The 20,882-nt window shown below is 45.9% G+C and overlaps 1 protein-coding gene across 1 annotated transcript; it reads left to right on the forward strand.

The window, feature by feature from the left end:
- Positions 1-2,494: 2,494 nt before the first annotated feature.
- On the forward strand, positions 2,495-9,406 carry LOC146342832 (vomeronasal type-2 receptor 26-like). The gene is made up of 3 exons (XM_084808021.1): positions 2,495-2,626; positions 4,151-4,277; positions 8,505-9,406. The coding sequence occupies exons 1-3, from the start codon at positions 2,495-2,497 to the stop codon at positions 9,404-9,406; spliced, it is 1,161 nt and encodes a 386-aa protein (XP_084664147.1).
- The last annotated feature ends 11,476 nt before the right edge of the window (positions 9,407-20,882 follow it).

Raw genomic sequence — 20,882 nt, forward strand, 5'->3', positions numbered from 1 at the left:
TTCCAGAAATGAGTGTTCCTGCCTGTTTTGGGGCTTACTCTTGGAAACCCTAAATCCCTGCTCCACAAAATGTAGGGGCTGCTTGAGGACAGGAATCAGGGAGAGAGCATTCACCCTGAGGCAGTGTTGGACTCTGCCCTCTAAAAACGTATCTGATATTTAAAGAACAATACCATATGAGGAATGGATACAAAAGGCGTATGGAAGAGAAGCCAGTATATATTCAGGAAGTTTTATGAGACGTCCTTCTCAGAAATTTCATTACTGTATCCCCACATTTTAAGGAGAAGTATCATCAACACTTGTAAAAACAGGGAATTCAAATTATCATTTATGTTAGTAAATCTCAGTTGCATTACATTACATGCACTCTTATGTGCCACTCCTAATTCATTTCTACAATAACAACACTTTCTTTCCCCTTTCAAATGAACACTATTTAGAAACAGCTGTTAACTGTCAAATGAAGTCTGGATCATTGACATATCATCCCATACCCAAGACAGCAGTGGCATTACCTGAAACAGCAAGAACCCTTGTTGTGCAGGAGACAAAGGTCCGAAGGACAACAACCCACCCCCCCATCCCACTGCGCTGGCATTTTGCCACTGCATTTCAGTGGAGCAAAGACCTAAACTGAAGACTCCAAGTTTTGTATACCGGCATGGGTGAAAAATGGTTCATAAATGTGGAATTAAATGAAATAACATTTTTCATATTTTGCCTAATACTGTAGATGCATTTATTACTTTAGTATAACTTATCTCACAGTGCCAAGGTTACATAACGTAATCTGTAACAATTTCATAAAGTTAGCATGTTCGTCAAATACATTTTCTCATCATTTTTAAAAACTTCTTTCAGATCACATATGGCTCATATGCCCCAGCAGAGAAAGGGATGATTCAGTTCCCTTCTTTTTACCGCATGGTCCCAAATGAAGACTTTCAATATATGGGAATTATCAGCCTGCTTAAGCACTTTGGATGGACATGGGTTGGGCTCTTTGTGGTGGATGATGATAGTGGAGAACATTTCTTGCAGGCCCTGGAGACATTGTTTGCCCAAAATGGGATCTGTTCAGAGTTCACAGGGCGAATCCCAAGCCAAGAACATGCTCCCTCCACCAAACAACTGTATCATTTAGCCCATAATATTAATCTTCTTTTAAAGTATAGGAAATCCAGAATATTTCTCATCTATGGTGAAACTTTTACCATTTTGTGGCTGAGGTATGTTATGGATCTATTAGCACCCGGAGACGAGGAAAAGACATTTGTGGGAAAAGTATGGATTACAGCAGGACAGATTGATTTTATGTTATCAAGTGTTAGACGGGACACAGATCTGCAAGTGTACCATGGTGCCATTTCCATTGCAATTCACTCAAATGAAGTTCTGGGGTTCCAGAAGTTCCTTCAGATCCTAAAACCTGACTGGGCACAAGCAGACGATTTTCTCCTGGAGTTCTGGGAGCATGCATTTGACTGTTCAGTTCCAGATCCTGAGGTGCCGTCCAAGGTCTCTGGAACATGTACTGGGGAAGAGAGGCTGGAAAGTCTTCCTGGAACTCTTTTTGAAATGCGCATGACTGGCCATAGCTACAGTATCTATAATGCTGTCTATGCTGTGGCATATGCTTTACATGCCTTTTGCTCATCTAGATCCAATCTCAGAGTAACGGCGTGTAGCAAAAAAGATGTGATTCAAGATCTACAGCCCTGGCAGGTAATATCTCTGCAATGTAATGTCCACATCTCCATGATTAGGTCAGCACAACTGTAGACAGAAACTAACTTGCTGTTCCACAAAAAATCCTTCAGAAAGATATATGGGTTTGCCTTTTTCTGTCCTCGAATCCTATGAAGTGGGAAGTAGTGAGTTCTCATGACTTTCTCACTGAAAACTCATTTCTTACTCTGGGACTTTTTTAGATGAAACTGCATGAAGTAATGTGTGAGATGTAGCCTTAAGTATGCTTAGATATGAGCCAGTGAAGTTAATGGAGCTTGGGTTACTCATTAATGGGGCTTAGGTTACTTATGGGGCGTAATTGGGTTAGTCATGGGGCTTAATGGGGCGTAATGGGCTTAATTAGGTTCCTCAGAAATAGGTTACTCATTTGGTTACTTAATTAGGTGACTCACTTAGGTTACTCATGGGTCTTAATGGGCTTATTTAATGGGGCTTGGGTTACTCATTAATTAGGTCACACATTAATGAAATTAAAAGGGCTTAGGTTCCTCAGGCCATATTTGTCACTTTGAATTCAGAGGGTCTACATTACCTGCAACTAACTCTGAATCTGTATTAGGAAGGAGACATGTTCTTATTCATTTTCAGAGCAAAGCATTCAGTATGATTTGATTCTCTTGTTTCTTTTTTCTCTTCCAACTAGCTGCACACTTTTCTTCCAGGCATTTCATTTAACAACACTGCTGGAGAAAGAGTGTCTTTGAATGATCACGGGGAAATGGAAGGTGGATTTGATATAATGAATTTGGTTACATTTCCAAACAAGTCCTTCCTTAAGGTGAAAGTCGGATGGATAGATCCCAACGCTTTTGAAGGAAAAGCATTCATCATCAATGAGGACAAGATTATTTGGCATAGCAGCTATAATCAGGTATGGGTTCTATTCTTGAAAGGCACACTATTATGAAGATGGGTGAATGGGGAGTCAGAAGCAGAACTTAGGGTCAGTGAGGTGTACTTCCAAAGAACTCATTTATCAAGTCAAGTTGGCTGGGTATAACCCAATGTTCTTTATGGGAAAATATCCATCATTAATGAATATACTGTATGATTGTTTGGCATAAGAGGTAAAATCAGGTGTCAGGTTTCTCTCCATGTCTGATGCACGTCTGTAATGAATATAGGTTTCCTACAACTATACAGAGATGTAGGGATGGGGGAGAATTTCTCCCCGAAACTTCGGGGGGCCGAGTGTCAATGCATTCGGTCCTCTGAAGGTTGTTCAGGGAGAAATTCTCCGCCCCCCCGCCTCCCGCCCCCCGCCTCCCGCCCCCCCCCCCGGGATGGGACTTACCTTTCACGAATGTCCCTCCTGGCGGCGGGTCCCGGCGGCGGTTCGGCAGGTCTTCGTCAGGTGCGGGGGCGGCAGCCGGTCTTTTGACCGGCTGCCGCTGCTGCCATTACAAGAAAAGTAAAAAAAAAAAAAGCCCCTGTGATAGGCTTAGGGGTGGACGAAAGTCACTTACCTGTCGTCGAAGCTTGTTCGCGGTGGGGGGCAGGTGCTTCGCTGCTCCCCCTGCGAAGTTCAGGCCGGGGGGGAGGCTTCCCGCCTTGCCCGGCCGCGAACTCCAAAGATTTTTTTTTTTAAAAAAAAACGCCCCCGTGATAGGCTATGTGATGATTAACGTAGCCTATCACCGCTAGATCTGCAAAGTCAGCCATGATAGGCTACGTTAATCGTCACATAGCCTATCACGGGTGACTTAAAAAAAAAAAACCGTACACAAATTGCAGCCCCCATAGGGAGCCGCCATTCGCGTTCCTTATTTGGTCCCTGTAGTCTACATAAAGATTTACGTAGACTACGGCGAAAATAAGGGCAATGCTATTTGCGTTGCCCTTATTTTCGCCGTAGTCTACGTAAATCTTTACGTAGACTACAGGGACCAAATAAGGAACGCGAATGGCGGCTCCCTATGGGGGCCGCCATTAGCCGTACGTGCTTTTTTTTTTACGTTACGTAGCCTATCACAGGGGCGTTTGTTTGTTTGTTTTCTTTTGAAGTTCGCGGCCGGGGAGACGGGGAGCTTCTCCCCAGCCTGAATTTCGGCCGGGCGAGGCGGGAAGCCTCCCCCCCCAGCCTGAACTTCAGGGGGAGCAGCAAAGCGCCTCCCCCCCACCACGAAGCAAGCTGTGAGACCAGGTAAGTGACTTTCGTTCATCCCCACAGAGATGAAACACTAAAATCCCAACTACATGAATGGGCCACAGTGGACCACCATATGGCCATCTTTGTCTTTCTGGAATGAAAAATTCAGCTGAGCAGAACACTTCTTTTCTCGTGTGCACTATGTTCTGCATACACCTGTGTCAAGTGATCACTTGTTTATTTGTATGTCAGCTGAAGATCAATACAGGTTTCTCCTTTCTAAACATTATTCTCCTTAATGAATAGGTCCTGCCCATTTCTGTCTGTAGTGAGGCTTGCCCCCCTGGTTATCAGAAGAGAATGATGGAAGGGGAGACATTTTGCTGCTATGATTGTGATTTATGTCCAAAAGGGAAGATTTCAAACCAAACCGGTAGGTCATGTGAGCCACCAGCAAATAGCTTTAATTGTTGTTGTTGTTGTTCAGTCTTTCAGTCGTGTCCGACTCTTCGTGACCCCATGGACCATAGCACGCCAGGCCTTCCTGTCCTGCGCTCTCTCCCGGAGCGTGCTCAAGTTCATATTCATTGCATCCGTGATGCTATCTAGCCATCTCATCCTCTGCCGTCCCCTTCTCCTTTTGCCTTCAGTCTTTCCCAGCATCAGGGTCTTTTCCAGGGAGTTTTCTCTTCGCATTAGGTGGCCAAAATATTGGAGCTTCAGCTTCAGTATCTGTCCTTCCAATGAGCACTCAGGGTTGATTTCCTTTAGGATGGACTGATTTGACCTCCTTGCAGTCTAGGGGACTCGTAAGAGTCTTCTCCAGCACCACAGTTCGAAAGCATCAATTCTTCGGCGCTCAGCCTTCCTTATAGTCCAGCTCTCACAGCTATACATTACTACTGGGAAAACCATAGCTTTGATTAGACGGACCTTTGTCGGCAAGGTGATGTCTCTGCTTCTTACTATGCTGTCTAGGTTGGCCATAGCTTTCCTCCCCAGGAGCAAGCGTCTTTTAATTTCATGGCTACAGTCACCATCTGCGGTGATCTTGGAGCCCAAGAAAGTAAAATCTGTCACTGCTTCCATTTCTTCCCCTTCTATATGCCAGGAAGTGATAGGGCCAGATGACATGATCTTAGTTTTTTTAATGTTGAGTTTCAAACCAGCTTTTGCACTCTCCTCTTTCACCCTCAACAAGAGGCTCTTGAGATCCACTTTGCTTTCTGCCATTAGGGTGGTATCGTCTGCATATCGGAGGTTGTTGATAATTCTCCCGGCAATCTTAATTCCGACCTCTGATTCATACAACCCGGCATTTCTCATGATGTACTCTGCATATAAGTTAAATAAGCAGGGTGACAATATGCAGCCTTGTCGTACTCCTTTCCCAATTTTGAACCAATTGGTTGTTCCATGTCTGGTTCTTACTGTTGCTTCTTGACCCTCGTACAGGTTTCTCAGGAGACGGGTAAGGTGGTCTGGTACTCCCATCACTTTCAGAATTTGCCACAGTTTGTTGTGATCCACACAATCAAAGGCTTTAGCGTAGTCAATGAAGCAGAAATAGACGTTTTTCTGGAATTCTCTTGCTTTCTCCATGATGCAGCGAATGTTGGCGATTTGATCTCTAGTTCCTCTGCCTCTTCTAAACCCAGCTTGTACTTCCGGTAGTTCTCGGCTCGCATACTGCTGAAGCCTAGCTTGTAGGATTTTGAGCATCACCTTGCTGGCATGTGAAATGAGCGCAATTGTGCGGTAGTTTGAACACTCTTTGGCGTTGCCCTTCTTTGGAATTGGAATGTAAACTGACCTTTTCCAGTCTTGCGGCCACTGTTGAGTGTTCCAGATTTGTTGGCATATTGAATGCAGCACTTTAACAGCATCATCTTTTAGGATTTTAAATAGCTCAGCTGGAATACTGTCATCTCCGCTAGCTTTGTTGTTACTAATGCTTCCTAAGGCCCACTTGACTTCACTCTCTAGGATGTCCGGCTCAAGTTCAGTGACCGCACTATCATGGCTATCAGGGACATTCAGATCTTTCCTGTTTAGTTCTTCTGTGTATTCTTGCCACCTCTTCTTAATCTCATCTGCTTCTGTTAGGTCCCTGCCTTCTTTGTCCTTGATCATGCCCGTCTTTGCACAAAACGTTCCCTTGAGATCTCCAATTTTCTTGAAGAGATCTCTAGTCTTTCCCATTCTGTTGTTTTCCTCGATTTCTTTGCATTGTTCATTTAAGAAGGCCTTCTTGTCTCTCCTTGCTATTCTCTGGAACTCTGCATTCAGTTGGGTATATCTTCCCCTTTCTCCCTTGCTTTTCGCTTCCCTTCTTTCCTCAGCTACTTGTAAAGCCTCAACAGACAGCCACTTGGCTTTCTTGCATTTCTTTTTCTTTGGGACGGATTTTGTTGCTGCCTCCTGAACAATGTTAAGGACCTCCGTCCATAGTTCCTCAGGCACTCTGTCTATCAGGTCTAATCCCTGAAATCTATTCCTCACCTCCACTGTATATTCAGAAGGGATATGACTGAGGTCATACCTGAACGGTTTAGTGGTTTTCCCGACGTTCTTCAATTTAAGCCGAAATTTTGCAAGAAGCAGCTCATGATCTGAGCCACAGTCAGCTCCAGGTCTTGTTTTTACTGACTGTATGGAGCTTCTCCATCTTTGGCTGCAAAGGACATAATCAATCTGATTTCGATATTGACCATCTGGTGACGTCCATGTGTAGAGTCGCCTCTTATGCTGTTGGAAAAGAGTGTTTGCTATGATCAGCATGTTCTCTTGGCAAAACTCTATTAGCTTTTGTCCTGCTTCATTTGGTACACCAAGGCCATGCCTGCCTGTTATCCCGGTGATTTCTTGACTTCCTACTTTAGCATTCCAATCCCCTAATAGCTTTAATACCAGATTACTATTTTCAAAGAGGGTGCTGAATCAGCATGCATGTAACCTCTTGGTGAGCGTCAATGTTGATTTTATCACTCGGCTAATTTTGCGAATTACCAAGCATGCTGGGGAATGGTGCCATGTTTGCCATACGTATTCAGTTCCTGGATCCAGATAGAAAATGTGGGGAAAGGTGACTTTCAAACACAATCATTTGCAACTGTATTCAGTTCAGATATTCATCTGCAAGTCAAAACATGACAAGAACTCAAGCGATGTACATATGCATGTGAAAGAGCCTTTAACTGTGGATAGAACTGGGAAATGGAGAAGGCTTCATAGTGCTCTAATGGTTTTGGTTGGTCAGTGAGTCAGAATATTGCTCCTCCTTTATATTTGATTCACTTCCAATGACCATGCTCGCTAGAATCTTTCCACCACCTTCAGACCATAACTAGATGTTCTGATGATGGGTGCTCATGGACATGCACTTCTTTGTATGATAATCTGCCCTTACCAGAAGAAATGAGAATTTTCTCAAATTTTAATTTGAGTAATATAAGGAATTTAGAAAGTCACAGATACACACACACACACACACAGAGAGAGAGAGAGAGAGAGAGAGAGAGAGAGAGATTTATCATTCCTACCTGAAAGCCTCATGTTAGAAGCTTTTTGATCCACCTTCTAATGTACTGGAATTCACAAGTGTCCCAGAGGAAAGAGATAGCAGAATTATTAGAAAGCAGAGTTTTGTTTTGTTTTAAAGCCATGAAATTTATTTAAAATAGTTCTTGGCTGCCTTTCAGGGCAGAAGCCCTCCAAGGCACCTTATAACAAAATACATAAAACTGTTAGGAAGGAGGTGAAACAAATTCCTGGAGGAGAAGGGTATCAATGCCTATTAGTCCTGATTAGGGATGTACGAAAGGCACTTACCTGGTCCCGTGGCTTGCTTCGCGGTGGGGGGGAGGTGCTTCTCTTCTCCCCCCGAAGTTCAGGCTGGGGGGGGAGGCGCCCCACCTCGCCCGGCCAAAATTCAGGCCCAGGGAGGGAGGCGCCCCGCCTCGCCCGGCCGAAATTCAGGCCGGGGAGAAGCGCCCCGTCTCCCCGGCCGCGAAATACAAAAGGGAAAAAACACACACACACCCGTGATAGGCTACGTAACGATTTACGTAGCCTATCACGGCTGACTTTGGAAATCTAGCCGTGATAGGCTACGTAAATCGTTACGTAGCCTATCACGTGTTGTTTTGGTTTTTTTACTTTATTTTGTAATGGCGGTGGCGGCAGCCGGACGGAAGACCGGCCGCCGCCCCCGCCCCCGCCAAACCGCCACTGAACCGCCTCCAGGACCCGCCGCCGAGAGGGACATTCGAGGGAGATAAGTCCCATCCAGGGGCGGGTTGCGGGGGGGTGGCGGAGAATTTCACTGCCAATTTCAGGGGGCCGAATGCATTGGCATTCAGCCTCCCCAAGATTTGTGGAGAAATTCTCCGCCATCCCTAGTCCTGATGGCTCTATGCTACCCCCAATTTCAGAGGCAGTATGCCTATATAAACAACTTTATATGCTTTATCTTGTCCTGGGCTACATGGGACTTCTGTCCATCATCAGCTTCACTGTGGCTTTCTTTGCCAGGAAGTTGCCAGACACTTTTAAGGAAGCCAAGTTCATTAGCAGTAATTTCACTGTTGAAATTACTCATGGAAATTTGCTCCAGTTTACATATGATTCACCAATCTGATTATTCCCCCTTCTTTTCCAGACATGGATGACTGTTTCAAATGCCCAGAAGATCAGTTCCCAAGCCAGGGCAGAGATGGATGCATCACTAAAGTTGTAAGCTTCCTGTCCTATGAAGAATCCTTAGGGAAAAGTTTAGCCATTGTTGCTGTGTCATTTTCCCTGGTCACAGCCTTTGTGCTGCAAACTTTTATTAAGCACAGAGATACACCTATAGTCAAAGCCAACAACCGGGGCCTCACCTACATGCTCCTTGTCTGTCTCCTGCTCTGTTTCCTCTCTTCTTTGCTGTTCATTGGCCAGCCTGGAAAACTGACCTGCCTTCTCCAACAACCAATGTTTGGTTTGATCTTCTCAATGGCTGTTTCTTGTGTGTTGGCCAAAACCATTACTGTGGTTGTCGCTTTCATGGCCACCAAGCCAGGGTCCAGCATGAGGAAATGGGTGGGGGAAAGACTGGCCATCTCCATTGTCTTTTCTTGCTCACTCATTCAAGCTGGCATTTGTGCCACATGGCTGGTAAGCTCTGCCCCATTCCCTGATATGGATATGCACTCAGTGACTGAAGAAATCACTGTGCAGTGCAATGCAGGTTCTGTCATCATGTTTTATCTCGTCCTGGGCTACATGGGATTTCTGTCCATCATCAGCTTCACTGTGGCTTTCTTTGCCAGGAAGTTGCCAGACACTTTCAATGAAGCCAAGTTGATCACCTTCAGCATGCTGATGTTTTGCAGCGTTTGGTTGTCTTTTGTTCCCACCTACTTGAGCACCAAAGGGAAATACCTGGTCGCTGTGGAGATCTTCTGTATCTTAGCCTCCAGTGCTGGTTTGCTGGGCTGTATCTTTTCCCCCAAATACTACATTATTGTGCTAAGGCCTGAGCTGAACAAGAAGGGGCAGTTAATAAAGAGAAATCATTAAAGCAGGGATTGGCAAGACGGAAGCCGTAGCTGCCTGTGGTCCCTCGATCCTTTCTTGCAGCCCTCGCCATGCCCAAATGGTTTCTTCCACACCGTCAAATTGCTGATTGCAGTGCTAAACACAAAGCTTCATTTTCCCTGTAAAACCAGGCATGTGTGAAGCCCACAGGACCTTTTATTGAAAAATCAACCACTGAAAGAGCTGCCAACAAACCTTGTTTTCAAGAGAAAATGTGTATGTGTGTTGTTGTCATTGTCGTTGTCATTGCTTTTGTAGTTCCTGTTGTTTCTCACTGCTAAATTCTGCAGCGGCAGCAATTTCAGTAGCAGCAGGCAGGGGCAGCCCCTAGTGGGCTCTAGGGGGCAGAAAGTGTATTCCAGAATCCTTGAATTTGCCTGCACCTTTAAATGTAAAGCTTGATCATGTCCAATTATATGTATTACTTCTGGGATGTCTAATCCATGGAGACAATGGGGATTCTTTTAAAAGATATCCGATGTACCATTTCAACCACTCCAGTTCAAGTATCACCTCTATTTATCCTCAGAGGGAAAGCTGAGGCATTAATTTTTTTCCAGTTCTCCTGGCTTGGAAATACTGCTGATTCACTCCTCCTCCCAAGTTCTGGTTTTGTCAGCATCCATTTCCCTCTGGCTTTGTCTGAGGACAGGGCAGGCTTCTATAAACTCTGCAATGGCTCATCTGGGGGGAACTATCCCTTTGGCTCCTTCTTTCCAAGAATGGTCTTGCAGTGGCCATTCCAGCTTTCCACTGCAAGATCAGCTATGTAACTCTATATTACTTCAAGACTTTGTGCCTGAGTTTCCTTGATTTCCTCTGCCCTCCCCATTCTTTTTTTTTTTTTTCTTTTCCATCACATTTTTGAGCTGTTACAGATGGGTGAGAATTTGGTTTCACTTCAGTTTTGACAATCATTTACCACAGACATACAGACACAGATAAAGATTTATGAAGGAGAAAACAAAGTTGACGAATTCATGCATCCCCATTTGTGGGAGTAGTAGGGGTGTGCGAGACACTTACCCCATTCTGGCTGGCAGTCCATGGTGGTGGGGGGGAGGGGATTCATCCCTCCCCCCCCAGAATCCTCCCTGGCTGGCTCCAGTCCATGGCAAGGCCACGGAGCCACAGGCCAGAGCCGGCTGCAGCTGCACTTTCTGCCGCGGCTGGGCTGCGGCTAGGGATGGCGGAGAATTTCTCCCCGAAACTCTGGGGGGCCGAGCGCCAACATGTTCGGCCCCCTGAACAAGTTTCAGGGAGAAATCCTCTGCACCCCCCCGCCCCCCGCCCCCCCAGGACGGGATTTACCTTCGCTGAATGTCCCTCCCGGGGGCGGGTCCGGCCGGCGGTTCGGCGGGTGTTCGTGCGGGGCGGGAGCGGCAGCCGGTCTTTCGACCGGTTGCCGCCACTGCCATTCCAATGAAAGAAAAAAAAAAAGCCCCCTGATAGGCTACGTGATGATTAACGTAGCCTATCATGGCTAGATTTGCAAAGTCAGCCGTGATAGGCTACGTCAATCGTCACATAGCCTATCACGGCTGACTTTGCAAATCTATTCGTGATAGGCTACGTTAATCGTCACATAGCCTATCAGGGGGCTTTTTTTTAACTTTCGAGTTCGCGGCCGGGTGAGGCGGGAAGCCTCCCCCCCCCGGCCTGAATTTCGGCCGCGGCGAGGCGGGACACCTCTCCCCCGGCCTGAATTTCGGCCGGGGTGAGGCGGGAAGCCTCCCCTCCCTGGCCTGAACTTCGCAGGGGGAGCAGCGAAGCGCCTCCCCCCCACCGCGAACAACCTTCGAGGACAGGTAAGGGACTTTCGTCCACCCCTAGCTGCGGCCACAAATTTGTGTCCCTGCCAAGTCGTGATGTAGCAGCCATATCGGGGGTCAGACTAAGTAGCCTCATGCAGTCTCATGCTTCATGTTCTTGCTGAGCTCTTTCTCCCTTAAATATATTGTTGTAAGCCGACGAGACACAGGAATTCCTTATCTTGTCAAAAGTCATACAATTGTATATCTTGTTCTCTGCTGTTCTCTTCTGTTCTCTCCTTATCATGGCTACCCTGTAACCCAGTTCGTGTATTATAAACAATAGTGCTAAGAGAAGAAATGTTGAGGATTGCAACCCCATGCGGGAGGGGGAGGAGGAGCCGTTTCATATGTGTCACAATGTCTATAAAACCAATGTGCTAATGTAAATCGGGGCTTCTGGCTCTTTGGAAATGATTCCAGCCTTAAGCCCGTGCGTTAAATAAAGAATCTCTTTTTCCTTCACTCCGTGGTCTCTCTGACTCTGGGTTCTGCAACATAAATGGTGCCGTGACTCGGATGTGGCAGGCTCTGAGCCAGACAGGTGGCAGTTGCCTGCTCTTGATCGCCGCACCAGGAGGACGAGCTCGGCGCATGCCTCCCTTTCTTGGCGCCACCGACCTTTTTGTCAAGTGAATGGGAGAAAGCCTGCACCGGGATCGCCCAAACGGCAGCGAGCGGCAAGAGAACCTTGGGAAGCGGAGGAAGGAACTTGAGCCCTGCCTGTATCGCAGCTGCAATTGAGTTGAAACCCACATTGGAAGCCTTCAGGAGAAAGGCAAGTATATGGGAAAAAGAGGGCCCCGCCTTATGAAGAAGGTCAGTGTTGGTGGTATACGTATACAAAAGAACCTACTCCTTGCGGGTAGAAGGGGGGCCTGATCACACCCCCGAGTGGGCGCCAGTACCCAGCACACCAGTACTCAGTAGGAAGCTGAGGAAGCTGGGGAAGCTGCTTTCCGCTCTGGTAAAAAGTGGGAAAAGTGGGTGGCAGGGACATATGGATGCAGTGGAGAGAATGATTGTGTGAGTGGCTACTGTGGTTTCTGAAGCATACCGTTGACCGTCTGGGTGCCCAGGCCAGTAGCAAAGTGCGTGGTGTGAAAAATCCTCTTATGTCGGCCAGTGAGACCCCTTACTCACTGACCAATTCCTATTCCCTAATTGTGTCTGTCTTCAATTTAGGAGGGAGGCTATGGGTGGTGGGGGAAGCAAACCTTGCACCCCCTTGAGATGTATGTCAAACAAAGAAGGAAAGGGTTTTTTTTTTTTTTTAAAGATTCAGAATAGAAAGAGAAAACAGCAAAAAGCTCAAGGTCGAGCTGAGAGGAAAAAAAGAACAAGATCTGAGGCTGTTAATTAGAAAAATGTTGCAGGACAGTCTGGCTTTTAACAAAGCGTGGGAGCGTGAGAGTGTAAGGCCGAAGAAGTAGCTGTTAGCCTAGCGCGCCGAGAGAGGGGGGGCGGGAAAATTGGCCACAACGTTCTGAGTTGTGCAACATCATCACCTCGCCTAATTGAGATGAAATCCCTAAGAAATGGAAACTGAAAATGAAGACCCAGAAGATGAAGGCAAAATAGAAAATAAAGGTGAAGAATCAGCCCCCAGAGCACAGGCTAGACCCCTCTTCGAGTGAAAAGTGTGCCATAAGACTGTCCCAAAGCAGAATGAAGTTGAAAGACCACGTTGAAGATCTCTGCCAAGGTAACCGTGTTTAGCTTTGAACTGTGTTAGAATTGCATAGAGCCTGTAGCTACTGACCATCGGCTATATGATTTCTGAAGAGCGTAACCATTAAGCTTTTGCCGTGGGATTCCCTTCAATGAAGAAATCTCACTGATTCGAGTGTCCAGTGTTACACTGCCTAAGTGTGTGTGCTAAAGAGACCGAGAAACCAGACAGCATGTTCCTGGCCAAGCCAAAATCATGCTACTGCCATGCTCCTGAAAGCTGCAATAAACTGTGTAAGCTGGGAGACCCAACCTGATTGAGAAGAAAAGAAGATATTGGAGCAACTGTCTTAAAAAACAATGAGATCTGTGTAGCTGGCTGGCTGACGCTGTCAGTGATGTTACAACTTTAAATTAAGACTGTTTTCCTGTTTGAGACCCCAGCGAAGAAAGCTGACCCGAGTTATTTGTTGCCCGTGCCAAAGCAAAGATTTAGCTGCCCTGTACCTCATCATGTCCTGTTTTAAGCTTGGGATTTACAAATACAAACAAACTGAGAAGCTTGCCTTTGAAGTCCTGCAAATCACCCCACCGCCTCCCCGAAGATTAATGGCTGCTTGAAAAATGCAAGTATAAGGCGATGCCCATCACCCCCCAGCGTCCTGAGTTTCAGCACTCAGTGTTTCAGTGCTTTCGTGTAGCAGGTTAGAAGAAAAAAAAAAAAAGACTAAGTTTTTAAAATGTCTGTGAGAGAACCTGACAGAAGTAAAATAAAATTTACAGAGGAGTTGCCCAAGTTAAAGTGTCATGGCTAGAGAGCTGAGCTGTGCCGCTCTGTTTAGACAGAGGCCTTGCTAAAAAGTTAAAGGCCCTTGTCTGTCAGAAGGGGTGTAGGGCCACACTTTCCCTTTTTAAACTGATGCAAAAGTGGAGAGCCTTTGCTGGAAACCTCGCATCTTCATTGCCCAGAGCCTTCTCTGTTTGCCTCCATCATCATCTGGGCTTTTTAGAGACACTCTGCACATGAACTAAAATTTTAAATTGTCAAAGACTTGCCATGGACAGTGCTGTGAAGCTTTTGATAAACTTGAACTCTCGTTGCTGTGGACCATGTGTCTATGTTTGTAGTCAGCTCAGTGTACAGCAGGCTAAGTTTGATCTATAACTTTTAGATTTCCTTCTGCTAGAACTCATGCAGCATAGAGTTGCCGATGCAAAAATGGTGACCTAGAACTCTTTGCGTGTGTGGGTATTTGTTGTTGTTCAGTCGTTCAGTCGTGTCCGACTCTTCGTGACCCCATGGACCATAGCACGCCAGGCCTTCCTGTCCTGTGGGTATGCCCGTCCCTTAATTTTAATGGGCCCTGAGCTTTCAGCCAGAAGAGCAGTATGATTGCTGGATCTGCTCCATCATGCCTTACCATGCAAAAGGTGTTTTCCATTCATTGTGTTAAATTGCAGAAAAAGTTTGTTGTGTATATTTTATGATTTCTTAAATATCATAAAATATATATTATATTTACAGATTAGTGTTAGTTGCAACTCCAAATGATACTAAGTGTGGTTCCCAATGGATGACAAGGAGAAAAGACAAAAGCAAGTAAAAAAAAAAAAGGAATAGAGAAAGTAGAAGACAGATAGAGAGAAAAAAAAAGAAGAAATAAAAGGCAAGAGGCAAAGAAAAAACATTTGTAGAAAAGAAGCGTAGCCATAGTTGCCCCCAGGGTAAATTAAAAGCAGCTGATTGTGCCTGGAGCTTATTACCTGGGGTAAAGTAGCCACAATAATGTAATAGTTCTTTAAGATAAAGAAAATCTAACTAGAAGGAGAAGAAGAACCTATCCCAAATGTGTGTCATTGGGACTAGTGTAAGGCAGAAAGGTTTAAGTAAGTGAGTTTAACTTGAAAAAGATAAATAAAGAGACAAGGCTGGTGCATGGATCAGAAAGTTTTATATAAAAAGTTTGAAACATATTCTGCAATACAGGCAGATCAGCAAAGAATAGAAAGCAAAAGAAAGAGAAAAAATTTGTCTTCCCATACTAATGAATAAAAGTGTTATCAAGCACTTTGGGAAGCGAAGTTGTTTACAGGAAGCTGTGCCTGAGAACCAAACACTTCTAGCCTATGCTGAAAATGCTTGCTAGTGTTGTGCTGCCTCATGGGTAACATGTATGGTATAAAAACCCATTTAGCCCAATAGCTCGTGGTTCAGAGAAGCTGTCTGATCCAACCATTAAGTACGCCTGTGTGCTGTAAGTTACCCAATAAAGTCTCCTTGTAAATAAATCCCCCCCTCGCTGGAATCCCAAAACACAAGTGGGGCTAGAGCGCCTCACCCAGTATCAAACCCTGCTGTTAAAAGCCATGAAAGCAGGTATGAAGAAGTCAGTTAATATGACCAAAGTGTCTAAAGTGCTGCAAGGTGCCACCGAGGCCCCAGAGCGTACTTGGAGCGTCTTTCAAATGCCTATCGCCAGTACACCCCCTCGACCCAGAGGCCCAAGAAGACATGGATGAAAGAAGAAAAGAAGAAGACCCGGCAGAGGCAGAAGATTCTTAAAAAAGAACCAGTGTGCCCAGTGTAGACAAGATAGACATTAGTGGCATGAATGCCCAAATAAAATAAATCAAATACACAAAGGAGAAAAACCAAAGGGGCCAGAATGGGCGAAGAGGGAGACAGCTTGAGAGGGGCCGTGACATTGACTGTGAGGGGCCGTGACATTGACTTCATAATTGACACTGGAGCAGCATCAAAAGCAAGCAAACGTTAGCCTTAAACAAGAAGTTCAAACACTGAGCAAAGTTCTTCAAGCCCAGCGTCGCTTTGTCTTAAAAAAATAAGCCATTCCCATCACAGAAGCTCATCCTTTCCAACCAAGAGTTAAAGTATAAGTTAAAGAGGGAAAAATAACCCTTTGACTCCCAGATGGAGAGGACTGAAAACTGTCATACTTTCCACCCCCGCAGCTATGAAAGCAGCTAGAATTAAACCCTGGATACATTGGACACGAGTCAAGAGAGCGAGAGGGGGAAAGTAGACTATAAACAGAAATCCTGAAAATCCTTTAAAAATCATTCTGAAAAAGCAGTAAGAAGACTCAGGCTAGACCTTACTGTGGACACACCGGGAAACTGTCCCCCTGCGTACGGTCAGACCTGCAACTGGAGAATTGAAGAAGGGGACTAGACCCTACTGCAGCTTGCCAGGTGAATAGCTGCCCAGCGTACGGTCAGATCCCAAAGAAGATCAAACATGCGTGTTGTAGTGTTAGTAGTGTTGCGTTGTGTCTCCTTAATAAGGTGCAAAAAGGGGGCCAGCCCCTGAAAAGAAAAGTTTGTCCCAGCGACTTGCTGATAATTACTGGCTTCACCTGGCTAACATCACGAGAGTAAAACATTTTTGTTTGCCAAGAGGTATACCTGCAAACAGGCTTATTAGCTCTTGCCTAATACCTGTCTGTAGACATCCTGGGAAAATTCAAAAAGATACCATGTTAAGAGTTTATGGTGTAAGTTTAACTTATTCCCAAAATGCTAATTGGGGCGTGGTTGCAAAGATCCTACCCCCTACAGAGTTCACTCTACGCACCCCCATCGTTGCTGAAACAAATGCTACGTGTGCACGAATGCTTAATTGTTAAAAATTTTCCAGAAAATATAAAGCTATCCCTGGCCCCCTTCCACTGTAATAAAATTCAAAACATATCTTTTAATGATGCCCACATACTTTTGCCTCATGGATGGTTTTAGACATGTAGTTCCCGCACTTGGTCATTCATTCCTGCCAACTTGTCTAATAACCACCCATGTTGCCTAAGCCACCAATTAAATTGGTGCCAATTCTTCCCCTGTAGCCCGAGAAAATCCATCAACGGCAGCCTCGAGCACTCCAACTAACTAAAAATTGTAATAGTCATGTGCAGTTATATTCTGACTCAGAAAAATTGGCCTTAACAATGTCACTAGTTGGGGTTCCAGGTTTAGCCTTGGCTAATAGTCTGGAGATCAACCAGTTAGCTTGCAGCTTAGCCAAAAGCATAAATGCCACCTCACGAGCATTGTCATTGTTAAATAAAAAGCTGCGTGATCTAAAAGGTGCAGTTCTAGAAAATAGAGCTGGTATAGATTACCTCTTCCTTCTTCATCATTTAAGTTGTGAGACACACCAAAAGCTCTGTTGTTTTAACTTAACTGATAATGGCAATGCTGTAGATAAACAAATCAACAAGCTGCACAATATAGTAGCTTACAAAACAATAAGACAAAACAATTAGCTAAATTAGTTAACCCCTTGGCTTCCAGATCTTAGCTGGCTTAAAAGCATTGTTCATCCTAATTCTACCAGTGTTGTTCATAGAGATACTGTTATGTCTCTGCGTTCCTTGTCTTATGCGCTGTTTAACCAATCTGTTTTATGTCTCAGCTAGTAAAACTGCTGCCCTCTACGCTCTAATAGCCCAACAAGAGGCTAAGTAATATGTATGTCACAAAAAGCTGTGTATAGTTATCAAAAATGCTATAATTGTAATGAAATTATGCATTTAAGGGGGGAATGTAGCAGCCATATCGGGGGTCAGACTAAGTGGCCTCATGCAGTCTCATGCTTCATGTTCTTGCTGAGCTCTTTCTCCCTTAAATATATTGTTGTAAGCTGACGAGACACAGGAATTCCTTATCTTGTCAAAGGTCATACAATTGTATATCTTGTTCTCTGCTGTTCTCTTCTGTTCTCTCCTTATCATGGCTACCCTATAGCCCAGTTCTTGTATTACAAACAATAGTGCTAAGAGAAGAAATGTTGAGGATTGCAACCCCATGCGGGAGGGGGAGGAGGAGCCGTTTCATATGTGTCACAATGTCTATAAAACCAATGTGCTAATGTAAATCGGGGCTTCTGGCTCTTTGGAAATGATTCCAGCCTTAAGCCTGCGCGTTAAATAAAGAATCTCTTTTTCCTTCACTCCGTGGTCTCTCTGACTCTGGGTTCTGTAACAGTGATAGGCTACATAAGTATCTATGTAGCCTATCACGCAAAGAGCAGGGGTGCAAATGGCATAGCAGCCACCATTGGCGTCCCTGCCTTTTGCCCTGATAGGCTACATAGATACTTACGTAGCCTGTCATGGCTTGGCAGGGACGCAAATGGCATCCGGCCAGAAGACGACCCGGAGCCTCAGCTGTTGGAGCCACCGCCAGAGCTGCTGCCAGGTACGTCTGTTCCGGGGGGGGGGGGGAATTTTGGCATGTGGAGCCTGTGGCCACAAATGGCAGCAGCTCCGGCGGCCACCATTTGCATTCCTGTTTTTGGCTGTGATGGGCTATGTAGAATAGAATAGAATATTTACGTAGCCTATCACGGCCTTCACAGGGATGCAAATGGCGTTGACGCGGCCACCATTCGCAAAGCAGCATGAACGGCACCAGGTAAGTGCTCCGCTTCACGTGCCTTTTGCGGGGTTGTGGGGCGGGGGGCTTCGTTCCACCACGGATTTTGGGGGAGCGAATGCACTGGCATTCAGCCTCACTGAGATCCATGGCGGAATTCTCTGACATCCCTATATAATAGTTAATACTGTGTTTGTTTTAAAATTTGTTTTCATTCTAACATTCCTACATATGATAGTATTTTACTTTAATGATCTAATAATTCCCCAAATCCTTGCCAATTGCATAATTGCTCAGATTTCATGTACTACGAGCATCCCTATTATAGCTTCATTCTTCTGAAATTCTATAGCTGATGAAGAGAGTGATCATGTGGGGCTCAACAATCACCTCTGATCCCATTGGCAACTTCCTGTCCACTGCGGGGTGGAAGCAGTGGAAACGGAGCCCATTTCCCCCAAGTTCCTGCTGCTCTGCTTCCATGATTTTGGCTGTCTAGCCACAGGACCTCAGAGCACAGGGTGGGGATACTGGATGACACATAGGAATTGTCGTACCAGCACTTCTGACCTCCCCCCCCCAGAACACTCCCTTTGCCCTGCTCCATGCTGTTCTTCTGAGCATGGAGCGTGGGGCCAATGTGCACTGCCTATGAGGCGGCATGGAAGGAGGTGGATTCGGTTCTCCAGGAACTGACCTTGGAGCATGGGCTTCAAGGTCTGTTCCCAGGAACCGACCAATACTATGGCCGTCTAGCCACTGACTAGCGGCCATAGGCTTGGATCCTAATGGTTCATGTAATAATCCTAAATTCACAACTTTTGTACAATTTTACAGCCAGCTTGAACTTCCTGTATAGAATTACAGCCACCCCCACGCCACCCCCTAGACTGTGAAGAAAAGTCTAGAGCAGGGTCTCTGAAATTCAGTGGTCCCCACAATCTGAACTCCTTAACTGAAGGCTCGATGTTGCTAGAGGACCCTTCAACTTCGTAGTTCAACATTCTTCAGACATGACTGGAATCATTATAGAAAAAAATGATTAAATGCATAATAACAGATAAAGGAAGAAGCCAGGGAATCAGTTTACCCAACATGACTGCATCTTCCTGTGCTGCTGATCATCATTTTTGGGGAAATTAAGGTCCCACATCATTATTCATAATTCGAGATTTCTCTCTTCAGCTTCCATGCCTTACACTCAGTAATGAATCTTCACCCATATCCATAATTGCATCTTCCTTCTTTATGTGGGGTTGGTGAGAGTGAGGAGATGATTGCTATGTTACTTATTTCCCTACACCAGAAGTCTAGGGATGTACGAAAGTTCCACCACGGATCTCGGGGAGGCCGAATGCCAGCGCATTCAGCCCCCCGAAATCAGTGGTGGAATGGCCTGCCACGCCCCCGGGACAGGACTTACCTGGGGCGGATCTTCCTGGTGGCGGCGACTGTGGCTCCGGCGGCGGTTCAGCGGCGGCGGCGGCCGGTCTACCAACCGGCTGCCGCCGCCGCCATTTCCAGGTGTTTTTTTTAAAAAAGTGATAGGCTACGTAAAGATTTACGTAGCCTATCATGGCTAGATTTTTAAAAAACACCCTGCAGTCAGGGTTTGCGTCCCTGCAGTCAGCCGTGATAGGCTACGTAAATCTTGACGTAGCCTATCACGGCTGAGTAAAAAAAAAACATGCGCATACGCAAATCGCGGCGCCCATGGCCACTGCCATTTGCATTTCTTATTTTGGCACGTCTGAGTCTACGTAAACATTTACGTAGACTAAGATGGCGAAAATAAGGAACACAAATGGCTGCGGCCATGGGCGCCGCCAATTGCGTACATGCGTTGTTGTTTTTTTACTCAGCTGTGATAGGCTACATAAAGATTTATGTAGCCTATCACGGCTGACTGCAGGGACGCAAACGGCGGTGGCTATGGCCGCCGCCATTTGTGTCCCTGCTAGCCAGCGGCAGGATGTCCGGCTGCTGGTGGAGCCGGCCGGCGGCTCAGCAGAATCGCTGTGGAGCACAGCCGGCTGGCCAGGATTCCGGGGGGGGAGGACCGGAGCGCTTCCCCCCTGGTGAGGATTCTGGGGGGAGGGACGGAACGCCTCCCCCTGCACCATCAGTATAATCCCTGAAAGATAAGTGATTTTCATACTTCCCTATGGAAGTCAGTAACTTGGTTAATTCCTACAATAAATGTATGAACACCTCTGAAATCTGGCCTAACTGGTTTCTTTGCATTTTGATTCATGATATTTGGAGTGGAAGTGTTGGGTAGGGATGTCAGAGAATTCCACCACAGATCTCAGTGAGGCTGAATGCCAGGGCATTCGGCCCCCTGAAATCCGTGGCGGAACGAAGCCCCGCCACCCCCCACCCCGCGAAATGGGCCTGGAATGGAGCACCTACCTGCCGCTGTTTGCGCTGACTTGCGAATGGCGGCCACGTCTGCCATATGTAAATACTTACATAGCCTATCACAGCTAACACAGGGATGTCATTTGCGTCCCTGTGGAAGCCATCATATGCTACGTAAGTATTTACGTAGCCTATCACGGCTTAACTAAGGGAACGCAAATGGT

The sequence above is a fragment of the Heloderma suspectum genome, chromosome 6 (assembly GCF_057233095.1).
Source record: "Heloderma suspectum isolate Gila_16-S chromosome 6, 16-S_ref, whole genome shotgun sequence".
In the NCBI taxonomy this organism is placed as follows: domain Eukaryota; kingdom Metazoa; phylum Chordata; class Lepidosauria; order Squamata; family Helodermatidae; genus Heloderma; species Heloderma suspectum.